A 14,512-nucleotide genomic window follows, 5' to 3' on the forward strand; every position below is an offset into this window, starting at 1 on the left:
AATTTCGTTTTTCTTTCTCCCTCTTTTTCTCTTTGCTTTTTGTCTGCCTCTCATCTCTCTTACTCTGTCTTTCTCCCTCTTTTTTCTATCTTTCTCTCTCTCTTCGCAAGAAGCTGTCCCTCGCATGCTCCGTATCTCTCTTTATCTTTCGCTCTTTCCTCTTTATCTGTCTGTCTGTCTCTCTCTCCCTCTCTCTGGGAAATCCTACTCTATTTGATCTTTCTCTCTCATGTCATCACTCTCTCTTCCTCTCTGTGTCAGTCTAAGCCCTGGGTGTCTTACTGAAAGCTCATCTTTGTGTGAGGATGAAAGAACAGCTTCACAAAAAGGTTGACTTAAAAAAAAAAAGAGAGAGGGAGGGAGGGAGACAGGATGAAAGACAAGGACAGTCATTTGCTGGTTGTAGAGAGACAGGGAAAGGACAGTTGATGCTCTGTTAGTTAGTTATTTCCTCATGGTTGCAGTATTTCTCTGTTGTTGGTGTTTTGCTCTTTATTGCCTTTATTTATGTAAACTGTGTGTCTGTGTGTGTGTATCTGCAGGTGTTTGTCGTGTGTGAACGGCTCCTTCCCGTGTCACTGGTGTAAATACCGTCACATGTGCACGCAGAATGCCAATGACTGCTCCTTCCAGGAAGGCCGGGTTAACATGTCAGAGGTGAGTCGCATGTCACTTCCTGTCCGTGTTGAAAAACGCCTACAAAAACGATCATGTTCAGGTGCAGAACACAGTGCAAACACTGAAACAACAAAGAGGATTTGTCTGACAGTGATCATTTGTTGTTAGTGTTTATTAACTCCTTTATCACTAGACTTACTATTGGTGTAGTCTTATAATACAATAATAGAAATTAAATATGAATAAAAATGGACAATACTTAAGTTAATCATTTCAATAAATTGTTCAAGAACTACTGTAAAACATGCAAGTTCTTTAGTTATGAGAATGAAAACTAAGGTGTGAACCCATTAACAGTACAATATTGAACAATTGAGAAAAAAAAAATATCTTTCAGTATTTAAAATTTTAAAATATTTAAAAATATAAAGCCGATACACCCCTCGGTCACTTCTGAGGGTCTCGTATTTGCCTTTTTACATGGAAGCCTCAGTCAGTAATCAAACCCTGGTATCTGGCTGAATCCTGTCAGAGTAAGGTGGGTGGGGACGGAGAGGGGCTGGGCTGAAGTCATTCTAAATTCTCTGGTTATGATTTTTGGAACTTGTTCTGTTAGAGTCCTGGTGCAGCAGACATTGAAGAAGTTCTGTTTGAGAATCATTATTTGAGCCAAACCAAATCTGTGGTATATAATTATAGCTCTGTAGACTGAAGACTTTCACGTAAATATAAAAAAAATTTATCAAATCTTGACCTCAGAATTAAATATATATTGAATCTGAAAATATTGATATCATTAATCCCCTTGTGTTTATCATTGCTAATAGGTTAGTTCTTAACATTTTTACCATTATGGTTGAAATACTGCAGCAGATAAACATGTGTGCTTGAAAAATCAGTGACTAGATAGTTTCCCTTTGAATAGTTCCTGTCATGTGACCACATGAACATCACATCATATGAGCTGAATCTGTATGCACTATATGTCCATAAGTTTGTAGAAACCTGCATATCCAGTGTCTAGTATTTAAACATTGCTATGAGGGTTTGATTGCATTTAGCCACAAAAGCATTAGTGTACAGATTGTACAATCTCCTTAGAAAAGCACTGTTAATAGAATTGAATGCTCTGAAACAGCTGCACATGAGCCTAAGGTGGCTATGCCCAATGACGAGGGATATAAAGCCCCCCAGTGGTGCACTGCTTGTTAGCACGTGTTAGCAATGGCTACTCCATACAGTAGCTGAATTTACTAATTGGACAGCATGTCTGGATACTTTTGGACGTATAGTGTACGTATACAGTCAAATAGTGCACTAATTGTCCTGTAGCATCATGATCTAAACAGGACACTACATAAAGAGTAGGGAGCCATCGGAGGTTCAGCTGCAGTACGTGAGAATGAGCCGGTGCGGTGGTGTTTTTTCACTAATGTAGTATTGCTGCAGTGTAATAGACACTGTGCTGCACCATGCTGATATACTGTAAACACGCGCTGTTGTGCGCTAATGTGTGTACAGTTCTCTAGTCGGTGGAAGTGTCTGTGTGCATGTCAGCGTGTACTATGCTGCTATACTGTAAACATGCACTGTTGTGTGCTAATGTTGTTAATGTAAATGATATTTTCCAGATCCTGCCTGTCTGTATGTCTGTCTGTGTCTTTGTTGTGTGTACGTGAGTGCGGCTGTGGTGTGTGTTTCCGTCGTTCTCTGCGTGTCCTTCAGTCTTGGCAGAAACAATTCCCTTATCTCCTCAGCTTAGCATGAGGCCTCTGATTGGTTGTTTGTGTATGCATAGCTGCGTTTTAATTGGTCAGAGGGGATAAAACCTCTTCCCAATTACGCCTGGCCTTTGCTTCTCATGCTGCTTTCTGTTGCCCGGGCTGCAGGAGAGAGCAGGCGAATACACACATACACAAACATGCACACGAAAACAGGTTTTTGTCCAGGGAAGAGGACGCTCCTTTGAATCACATCTGAGTACTGAGACCCTCGCATGTCAACTCGTTTAGATCATCCACTAGCCACACAGTCCCAAAGTTAATCCATCACTCAGACACACACTCTGCTCGTACATGCTCATTTATTGTCCACACTCCCCTACTGCGGTTCCCATTTGTTCTGGTTCATGTGGTGGCTGGCTGAAGCAGACCCCCACCGGCTGTAGTTATCTTAGCCTTTCATAATCCACCACTGACATGTGTTAGTACTGCTGATGAGGGTGTGTGTGTGTGTGTATGTGTAGTGTGTGTGTGTGTGTGTGTATGTGTATGTGTGTGTGTGTGTGTGTGTGTGTGTGTGTGTGTGTGTGTGTGTTTGAGAAATGTTTAGCTGTAAGTCACTGTTGGATGTGAACAAATGAGCTCTGAAAGGAAAGCTCAGGTTCGTTCAGTGCTGTCTTGGGCACTTATAGAATGACCAGCTCACACATCCCTCTCGCTCTCTCTCTCGCTCTCTCTCTTTTGCCCTTCTTGCTTGCTGTCTCATTCTTTCTCTCTCTGTCCTTTTTTCCCCTCTTTCTGTTTGTCTTGCTCTTGCTCTTTCTCTCTTTCACTCTGTTTCTCTTGCACATGCTGTCTCTCTGTCCTCTCTGTCCTTCTCTTTCTCTCCCTCTCTTTCTGTCGTTCTCTTTTTCTCTCACTTTCTCTCTTGCTCGCTCTCTTTCTCTCTGTCTTCTTTTTCTCTGCTTTCTCTTTATCTTTCTGTCTGTCCTTCTCTTTCTCTCTCTCCGTCTCTCTCTGTCCTTCTCTTTCTCTCTCTCCCTCTCTCTTTGTCCTTCTTTCTCTCTCTCCCTCTCTCTCTGTCCTTGTCTTTCTCTCTCACTTTCTCTCAGTCTCTCTCTTTTTTTACCTCTATTGCTTATTCATGCTCTTTCTCTTTCTTGTTTGTTTTCTTGTCTCTCCTTCTTTCCATCTTTCTCTCTTTCTCTTTCCTCTTACTCTTCCTCTCTTTCTCTCACTCTTTCTCTCTTTCGTGTCTCTCTCCCCTTCCCCTCCCTTCCTTTCCTCCCCTCCAGCATCCCTTTATTTATGTTCCATGTTTCTACAATTTTTCTTCCCGCTCTTCTGCTTTACGTGACAACTCTCAAGCTCCCTATCAACAAAAGCTTTTGCGGCTGAGCTATCAGCCCGTCTGGAATTGGTTCAGGTGGCAGACCCGGTTCCCCAGCTGGACGTGCAGAAAACCGCACAGCGGGAAGAGCCAGCACCACAATTCAGAGACGAGCGAAAATCTGGAGAAAACGTCAGCCCAGTGTAATAGCTGGATTTTACAAATGCAGTCCTCATAAATTAGAGAGAGAGTGAGCGAGTGCAGTGGAATTAATGTTGTGTCTCGTTTTTCACTAAGACTCGGCCTGGAGAAGCAACTTACATACTGTAGATGAGTCCTCAGGAGGTCACAGCCAAAACACACATTGACACAACCAGGTAAAGTTGTTCAGTGTAGCCATGGGAGAGTTACTTGTGTTTATACACACTTTCCTCTCTCTTAACATAAGTTGGACATTCGTATTGAGAATAGAATGGACAGAGGTATTCACTATATGACTGAAAGTGGACACCTGACCATCACATCTATATGAGCTTGTTGGACATCCCCATTCCAAAACCATGAGCTTTAATGTGGCGTTACCCTCACCCCCCACCTTTTATGGCTATAGTAGCCTCCCCTTTTATGGAAGGCTTTCCACAAGATTTTGGAGTGTGTCTGAAGGAATTTGTACAAATGCAGTCGAAAGAGCATTGGTGAGGTCAGGCACTGATGTTAGACGAAAAGGCCTGGCTCGCAATCAGCGTTCCAAGTCTCCCCAAAGGTGTCCAGTAGGGTTGAGGCCAGGGCTCTGTGCATGAGTCCCTCCACACCAAACTCATCAAACGATGTCTTTAGGGACCTTGCATTGTGCATAGGGGCATAGTCATGCTGGAACAGGAAAGGGCCTTCCCCAAACTGTTTCCACAAAGTTGGAAGCATATATTTGTCTAAGGGGCTTTGTATGCTGTAGCATTAATTTTACCCTTCCATGAACCTAAGGGCCTGAGCCCAAACCCTGAAAAACTGCCCCAGACCATTATCCCTCCTCCACCAGACTTTACTGTTGGAACTATGCATTTCGGTATGTAGCGTCATGACCCAGATTCGTCCAATCGGCCTGCCGGACAGTGAAGTGTGATTCGTCACTCCAGAGAACACATTTCTACTGCTCCAGAGTCCAGACGCCATGCTTTACACCACTCCAGCTGACGCTTGGTATTGCGCATAGTGATCTTAGGGTTGTGTCCAACTGCTTGGCTATGGAAACCCATTTCATGAAGCTCCTGACTCACAGTTCTTATGCTGATCTTGCCTCCAGAGGCAGTTTGGACCTCTGTAGTTAGTGATGCAAAAGATGATGGGCAATTTTTACATGCCATGTGGTTCAACACTTGGCAACCCCACACTTTGAGTATGCATGGTCTGTCGCTTCGTGGCTGAGCTGTTGTTGCTCCTTGATGCTTTTTGTTTCACAGCAATAACCATTAAAGTTGACTGTAGCAAATCTAGCAGGGCAGAAATTTCACAGGCTCACTTGTAGCAAAGGTGGCATCCTTTGACAGTCACTGAGCCTCATTTCAACCCATTCTCCTACCAGTATTGTATCTATGGAGAGTGCAGGGCTATGCACTTGATTTTGTACATCTGTTAGCAATGAGTGTAGTTGAAACAGCTGAACTCAATAATTAGGAGAGGTGTCCACATACTTTGGCCATGTAGCATAGCTTGACTTTGTCTGAAGTTTTGGATATACTAGAGCATGATTATCAATGGAGATTACATGCAGCATTTCCATCATAATAGCAGTGTAATATTTTGACATGGTTCTCTGTCATTTTCTTTTTTTGCTATATAGTGTTTTATAGAATAGGACAAGAAAAAAGGAGACGAATGGTTCGTTAAGTGTGGTATATTGTTTTCTCATACGTCAAAGAGGTGTTAATTGTCGAGATGTTAACAAAGTAATTTAGAGTGGTTCAATAGGAGTGTGAATGGATCCTTGTAGAGGATCTTACCGACTCTTTACAGTAGTGGTTGTAGAAATCAGGAGTCGTGATGTCTACAACACAAATGCAGCAAAATTTATTAACTATAAAACAAACAGTGACCCTACATTGTAAAAATAGTAGCCTAAAAATGATCCTATGTAGTAACAAGCAATTGAACTCAATCTCAAATAAATACTTCAAATTAAACATTGATTTATTCAAAGTCTTATTTGAGTTGAATAAAACTAGTTAATGTACTTATATGTGAAGTAATTTTAAACTAGGCTGAGCTGGTGAATATTTTTATGCACTGTAGATGTAGCTTCTTAGTTTTTATATTTAATGTTGATGTTAATGTTGTGTGTGTAAATATTTTTTTTTATTGTTTTATGCCAGAACCTTTTTTCATAATTATCCTAAAACAATATCTCAGGCATGAGGCAACATATTTGTTAGCATTTCGTGTAACAGCTGTCTGTGAGGGAGCTTTTAGAGGCATTAAATGCTTCAGACGTCAGGTTCCTATCACCACCGGTATGAACAATTCTGACTCTAAATTTCATTAGCTTGATTTCATGTCACTAATCTTAATGTTGATTTAATTATGCAGAAATTAAAAATACACTTTAAAATATGTCAGTCTGGCAGGTGAAGGAGCTCTGCGTGGTCTCTGTTTTTCTAGAGAGACCATAAGCAAGAAAAAAAATGACAGAAAAGGAAAAGAACGACAGGGTGTGGGTGTGCAGTAAGTGTGTTTCTCCCTTTCTCTCCGAGCAAAAGATTTGTGTTGAATGTAGTGTGTGTGTGTGTGTGTGTGTGTGTGTGTTTGTGTTTGTGTGTGTGTGTGTGTGCATGTGTGTATGTAGACGTGTGAATTCTTTGCTCGGTGAACTCTTTGGCTCGCCATGTTTATGCTGGCATTTACCCAGACGCTTACACCACCCCCTACACTCACCACTGCAGCTGTGTGGGGGAAGGATGGAGGGGGGATGAAGGGATGAGGAGAGGGAGGATACCCCCTGTGGAGATGAGTGCTGCGCGTGTGTGTGCGTGTTCGGGTCTTATCTGTGAGAAGCAGAACCTGCACTGGAGGGCCAGAGGGTGAGCAGGCGAGGAGAAGAGAGGGATGGGTGAGGGAGGTATGGATGGCATATATCAATCTCCTCACACTGGCTGAATCTCTGAAGAGTTTGACTCCTCTCTCTCCTCTTTCTCCCTCACCTATCCCTCTGCCATTCTTCCTTTCGACTGCTTTCAGAATCAGAATTAGAATCTTTTATTTATCGAGTGCAGGATGTATGAGGAATGTACAAGTGTCAACAAATTTCATTAAGATTAACAGTAGGCCTGTATCAAGGCTGGGAGATGTGAGTGCGAAGCTGTATTCTGATATTTTCCATATGTTTTCCAATCATGATATGACATCAGGAAATACCAACAATCTATTTAATATTATTCTTTTTAGTAGTAGTAGTAGTAGTTGTAGTAGTAATGTAATGTTTTGCACCCTTTAAGGTTAAGAAATGATAAACTTCACAACACTAAATGCAGTGAAACTTTCTATTCTTCTTTTATTTATAATGCAAATGCTAAATGTGGCTATCAGTGTAGTAGATTCTCCATATTCCTGCATCTACAGTGTTTTCAGGTGGTGAATAAGTTGCTGGTGTTTGGCTTTAGCTTCATAGTGAATTTGTAGTGCTGGTATCCATTTTGAACCCGTACGCTATTATACAATATAAGTACTGAAGATTTCAGTTGAGTGAGGCCTCTGCACACCAGACGTATCGTGCCACACTGCTATGCATCGTGTAGCATCACGTAGCAGATACAGTGCAAAGCATAGCTGCACCACATAGAATGTGTGCAGTGAGAACACCAATAAACATCAAACTCAGGTTCACGTTTACACTCTACATTCACTCAGGTTCCCTTTTACACGTATACATTCAATAAAAATAAAACTTTTAAGGTGTCACATTTGACATCTATTTACTAACTCTTCCCTACCTCAGTGTTTTTTGAGCTGCATGATTTAAGGTTAAAAAGTTTGGGGGATTAACATTAGCTGAGAATTTACCATTAGCATTGGTTTGTTCATCTAAAAGACTAACAGCCTTTCTCTGTGTAAATTTCAAGCAGCATGTGATCTACTGTGGCTCAGTACTCAGCATGACTTCAGTATAAAGTACTAATGGCAAAATGCTGAGTAGCATTCTGTGACACACTGAGAAATTGAACATGCTCAGAGGCACCAAGCGTTGTGTCCAGTGTGGCCTTTAAAGCTAGAAAAATACAGAGCTTGTACAAAATAACAGTGGTGGAAAATTCTCAGCGCAGCAGTGACACTGACATGGTAGTGTGTGGTGCTGGTGTATCAGTCAGCAGCCTTAATTATAGTCAGTAGTTTTAAACCTATAAAGTGCATCTATATGGTAAGTGTACCAGTGAGTTTGTGTTTCATGTTGTTTTTCATGTGTCTATTATTATTATTATGTACACATAAACATGAGCAGTGAATATGTTGTCATTTTTAATATATATGCAACTCATCACAGAGAGATGTGGGGAAGATATTTCAGAAGATAGTCTTTTTTTCCTTTGGTCCGCACTGATCCTGCTGCTAGATTTCTAACACTCAATCCTCCTCTCATTTATAACCATTATATCTAAGCCTCTTTTAACAATAGAGCACTCACTGATTTCCCCTTCTGATTTGTCTTATTGTAGCAAATTAAGCAATTGATCAAAACGACGGGAGAAAGCATCTTCTGTCTGATGCATGCTCGCTCTCTCACTCTGTCTCCATCACTTGCTTTTTGCTCATTCTCTTTCTCATTCGCTTTTCTCTCACCCCCCTCCCTTCAGCGCTGAAACTTGAGTTGCTTTAATTTAGCGGAAAAAAGCTGTAAAAGAGAGAAAGAACAGAGATAAGGGGAAAAGGGGCGAAAGAGCAAGAGAGCAGACTTGCCCGGTTGTCATGGTGATGCAGCGCTTCAGCCCTGTCTCCGGCGGTCCCGCGGGAATCCCCCATAATTCTGTGCTTTTCGAGTGCCCAGAAGTACGGAGGAGGAGAGGCCAGTCACCCTCCCTCTAATGGAGTCCAGATGTGCATGTGGGGGAGAAGGAGAGAAAAAACAACGAGAAAAGTCATCCTGGCAATAACAAGTGGGAGATTACATTATGGGAGTGACGCCATTTATTTTCCAAATGTTCTGGAAGAGGGGTGGACTGCACCGGGGGTGGAGGGGGTGGCGAGCAAGGCGAAGAGGGGAGTAAAGGAAGAGGAGGAGGAAGGGAAACGAAGGAGTGTGATGGTTAAGAAACAGCTCAGCTCCACGCCAGCTGGAGCGTGACCGCTCTAACAAGCGCGAGGGAGCAGGCAGAGTCGGAGAGGAGAAGGGGAAAGGGAGGCGTTGGGCAGCACAGTCGCGGTTCTCTGGCCAGTTGGCTAACAAGCCAACCGTGACAGCTCGCTGGACCCGCAGCACGTGAGAGTTCGCAGAACACTAACTTCTTTCTAGAATGTTTCAAATCCTACCACGACTGGCACAGTGGACCTCAGTGTTCTGTTCTAGATCTAATTATCTGAGAAAGTGAGTAAATAAGGTCTTGGGGTGCCTCAGAGATGTCCAGTGTGTCCATATCCACTTGCCAGGAGGATGGAGACAACGATCACATTTCCAGCTCTCTATGACTTGTTAATATGGGATAGTGTGCAGATATAAGCACGGTATATGGTGGTCTAAAGCTGTCATGCCCAAATATAGGTGCCGGCACAGCACGAGAGTCTATAGGAAACAAAATACTTTCTAGAATGTTCCAGATTCTGCAACCATGGACTCCAGTGTTCACTTCTAGATCAGGGGGCATTCAGCTCTGGTCTGGAGGGCTGCAGTCCTGCACAGTTTAGTGATTTCTATGCTGACATAAACCTGATTTGTGTTTTTTCAGCAGAGAAATAACTAAACTGTGGTGTACTGCAGCTGCCCTGCACTGGAGTGGAAGACTACAAGTTTGTCGTGTGCAACCTTGCTCTGAAAAGATGTTCTGAATTTAATAATCCGAGAAAGTGAGTTAATAAAGGCCTGGTGTGCCACAGGGGGGGTCCAATGGGTGCATTTCTATTTGCCAGAAACCAGGAGGTCAGAGTCAGTAGAACACAAACTACTTTTTAGAGCAGGGCTGCCCAAATTGTGGCTCAGAGGCCAAAGATGGCCCATGAAGACGTTTGATTCGGCCCGCCATAAGGTTATCCTAACCCCTCACCCCCACTCAATGTTTTTCAGTAACCAAATAAAGTGTCATGTTATAATTTGTACATTAGTACTTTTTGAAACTCCATTTGAAGCTTGCCTACCATCTGTATTCGTGTATTGTTTTTGTCTTTTTGGCTCTTGACCAAGCACTGTGGCCTCCTAAGACCAAGCATTTGGGCACCCCTGTTCTAGAGCATTCGAAATCCTGTCAGACCACCACTCACAATCCACTCCAGTGTTCAGTTCTAGATCTAAGAACCACCGAAAGTGAGTAAATAAAGGCCCAGGGTGCCACAGGGGTGTCTCACGCATCCATTTCTGTTTGCCAGAAACCAGGAGGATGGAGCCTGCACTCACACTTCCAGCTCTCTGTAATCCGTCTCTGTGGTGCTGTGACTGTGAAAAAACGGAATACGTGGCAGTCTGACGGCCCAGTCGTACCTAAATCAGACGTGGGCGTCGGAGGATTTCAGCCAGAGCCGATCTGAACCCGTGCTGCGGAAGCAGCTGTTCTGCCGTATCTCTTTATTTTTAGCCACGCCGTTCATTTTGATCTCCTTTATATTCTCTCTCACGTCCTTTCTCATCTCACACTGCCACTCTCAGAGGAGAAATTCTCTCATCTGCCTACCTTCTTTCCTGAAAATATACACAGCCAGAGAGGTAAGAAGAGAAACGTACGAGTGAGGAGTGGTGAAGTGAAGAGTTGCGGAGGAGGTAGAATAAGAAGCGGATGAGGAGCGCGTGGGAGGGTCAGGACAGCTGGATCATAGAGGGAGACACTGGCCAAAGAAAGTCTGAGATGTGGTCACACCCCTGTAAGAGAGGTTACATAACTTAGTGTCATCTCGACCCTTTTATCCATAATTCCTTGTGCCTACCGTGGCTTTCTGAGCATCATCTGACTGATTTATTAATGTGAGCTCTCGGTAAGATGAAACACTTGCCGTATTCTAGTGTCTCTCTCTCTCTCTCTCTCTCTCTCTCTCTCTCATCCTCACCTTTTCTTCTGTTATCAAATCAGTTCATGCTAATCTTTCCCCTGAATCTTTGTCCTGCCCTTGTCTTTTTCCATAGCTTGTTTCTGTTCCCTCTTTCCAAAATGAATGTATTTGTTTATTTTGTTTTTCCTCTTATTCTTTTTCAACCACTCATGTTCTTTCTCTCTCTCTCTTTCTCTTTCTCCTCTCCCTCTCTAACACTCTTTTTCTCTCTGTGAGATGTAATATTCATTGCTGGGATGCATTAGGCAGCTGGAAGTGAAGATCTAATCCACTTTGAATAATTAAACCAGAGGATGGGAGACTGTCAGACATCCTGCCAACCCAGAGAGGGAGAGAGGGAGAGACGGAGAGAGATATGGTGCCGCTCCAGCTGAAGTACTATGTCAGTGTAATTGCCCTGAGTCTCTTGCTACCTCTCTCTCTTGTTCACTTGGGGTCTCTCTCTCTTCCTCTCGGCTCTCCCCCGGTTCCTCATTGTTCGTCACGCTTTATCTCACATTTGTCTCTCCGCTGTATATATGTTGCCTCATGGTTCTGATGTTCCTATAAAGTCTAGTCTAAGATGGGTCATTCGTTTTCACCCAGACAGGAGTTTTTCACTCTGAATTATTCATTTACTGATTGCATAATGAGCCTTTAACATTTAAATGATGTTATTAGATTAGTCGAGTTATAATGACTCAAGTCGGATGGGCGAATAGAAAAATAGATCTGATTTGCTCCATTAAGCTTATTCAGACGTATCAGTTTTAATCTTTGGTTAATCATATGAGACTTTGCGCTGCGGTTATTCTCATCAGAAAATGTGGGTTGTTATTATTTTAGAAGGAAAAGCGAGTGTCATGTGTTACGCACAGGTGTAATTACTGCAGTCAAATCTCGAGGTAAAATAATGAGAGGTGAAAGTGAAACAATAAAATGTTTTTCATATATTGTGGATATGCTGTCTTGTCTATTTTAAATCATATTATTTACCCCTAGAAGTCTATAGCTGTAATTATTTTAAAGTAATTGCATATTTAGTTAAATAATTAATTATATTTACATTTGTATTTAGTTTGAGCCCACTTTTCTGACTTTTCTCGTTTGTTTTGATGTCAACAACTAGCAGAAGTATTCACTAGTGAAATACAGAGGTTGTATAAAATAACAGTACAAAAATTGCTCATAATAATTAGGCATTTTATTGGGTGCACCTACCATATAGGTGCCAATTGTGTATTGGTCACAGCAGTGCTGCTTGGGTAGCATGTATAGTTTATGTAGTTAAACAAGTTCCAGTAGAAAGTCCTTCTCATATTCCCATAGCATGGGAATTCTGCGAATTCTGGCAACAGTTGAGCAGATACTTCTCAAAATTCACCCTAAAGACGTTTTTGTGTGTCATAAGATCCATACCTGTTGTTTTAATCATCATCTTAGTGCCTGAAACGTAGCACAGTTTTAAAGAATACTCACAATTATAAAAATAATAGAGAACTCACAATGAGAGCTGTCCAGGCTAAAGTACAGCCTTGTGGTGGCGTTAGTTGTGTAGTGTTGCGACTGAGCCTCATATAGTAAATAATGTGAGAACTCCGTAAGTCTCATATGAATTCAAATGTTTTTTGCACAGATTCATCAAAAGCCAGATATGTAAATAAAATATATTTCAGTTTTAAGAATTATTATATAAGAATATATATAAGAATTATATTTAAGTTTTTTAAGAATTGTATTGAGTTAATTGTTTTGCCTCAATTTACCAGACTGGTACAACTAACTCCTCCATCTGTTGCAGTTAATCTTGGCTGTGGGGTAAAGTCGTTGCGTTTGCGCACTCAAACCCTTTCAGCCGAATCGTAGATGTTAATGTCAGAAATAAAGTTTCATTTATAGCAAAGATTTGTAGGCTGCTTGCGTAAAAGATTGATTCATTTTGCTCAAATACTCTAAAAATCATTAAGCGGAAACCAAAATCTGTTAGGTTGAGCCCCATTCTGCTTAAAATCAAATTACACCCTGCTTTTATTATTGCTGCGCCTTCTAAGAGTTACCTGGAAATGTCAGTATATACATGCGCAGGCTGGACTGATATTGGCCTATTCACTCATCCGTACCTGGCCCAGTCAATAAGGGACGATATGGGATTAATTGTAGCAGATGATTTGACATCCCTGAAATGTCAGTAATGACTGATCACCGCTGCTGTGAGGAGCGGATTTGTGTGTGTGTGTGTGTGTGTGTGTGTGTGTGTGTGTGTGTGTGTGTGTGTGTGTGGGAGAAAGAGGGAGAGAGAGCGAGCTCTTTTACACTGTACCATAAGTTGGCTGCCTGTCAGGTTATTTCCATCGTACACATGCTCTTCTCACGCTTACTCGTTTCCTCAATTTCTTTCTATCCATCAAAGTATCTCCCTCTCTCTCGCTTGCTTGCTCGCTCGCTCTCTCTCTTGCAATCTCTCTCGAGCACAGAGCACCTTGTTGCCTAATGAGCTTACCTAAGCTATTCCACCAAATGGAATATGCCAGAAATAACATGAAAAGGGATGGAGGGAGGAAAAAGAGCGAGGGATTTATTTATTTCTTTCTTTACCCACATCCACTCTTCTTCCATTACTGCCAGTTTGGCTGACAGCTAGCTGAGGCGTCAGCTCTGAGGTGAATCGCCGTGTCTTGGAGGATGTGGCGGATCTGTTTGGTGCTCAATGGAGCACACCCACACCACCATTCTCTTACTTTCTAAATATTCCCTCTGTCTTATGGCTTTGGCTGATTAGCCAGGATAAACGGGTTCGTTTCCTTCACGCAGGCTTAAAGCAGTGGCACGGCCAGGATTTCACAGCCTTTTCCCTTTACCAGAGCTATAGTCAATTAGCTAAGACATGTTTGGTGTCTGATGCTTTCTTCTTTAGTTTTGCAGTGGAGCTGTGTGGCTAAAGTAGCTAGTAATTGATGGAAGTTAGAAAAGAAACAACCAGTAGTGCCATATTAAAAAAAAATACTATAAATTGATAAACTGTGGATGCAGTGATTTTTATTCAGTGTTTCACAGAGTGCACTGCCGTAATCCAATTAAGCCGAATGAATTATGCTGTCTTTGTAATGAATCATGCAGCTAGTTAGTGTTCTTGAAAACTGCAATATGTAAGATTTTGTGGTTAAAATTGAAAGAAATAGTGTTACTGAGTCAGGAGATAAAAAAACAGACTAAAATATGGTGTTCATGTTGCCCTATAAAGCCTGTAATTCTCATTTGAAAGTCAAGAAGCATTGGGTCTGATTTTGCAGGAGTTTTCAGGGCACGTCTTACATCTTTACACATTAGCGTCAAACACACAGGCTCAGAAAGAAGGTCTGGCATGGTGTTTAGGTGTCATGTGAAATTAACATTAAACTGATGAAGATATGATCAATAAAGATAATTCACTTACATCCTCAGAAGACATTTCTCTCTTTTTAAATACTCTTTCAAAGTGCTCGCAATCCTCTGATTCATCCGCTCAGGGAAGAGGATGTAACCGTCGTTACAAAATGTTTTTCCGCATGTTGCATGCAATTACACATTTCCACCAGAGATCCCCAGATCTTACATAGTGTAGCTTTAAGTACTGACTATATCTACAGTATGC

The 14,512-nt window shown here is 41.9% G+C and overlaps 1 protein-coding gene across 1 annotated transcript in view; it reads left to right on the plus strand.

The window, feature by feature from the left end:
- The window catches only part of plxna1b (plexin A1b), a 198,764-nt gene that overhangs the window by 125,793 nt on the left and 58,459 nt on the right, over positions 1–14,512 (plus strand). The window contains exon 9 of the mRNA XM_036571021.1: positions 543–657. Within this exon, the coding sequence (XP_036426914.1) occupies positions 543–657 (115 nt within the window). The remainder of the gene's footprint in view (positions 1–542; positions 658–14,512) is intronic.

The sequence above is a fragment of the Colossoma macropomum genome, unplaced genomic scaffold (assembly GCF_904425465.1).
Source record: "Colossoma macropomum unplaced genomic scaffold, Colossoma_macropomum, whole genome shotgun sequence".
In the NCBI taxonomy this organism is placed as follows: domain Eukaryota; kingdom Metazoa; phylum Chordata; class Actinopteri; order Characiformes; family Serrasalmidae; genus Colossoma; species Colossoma macropomum.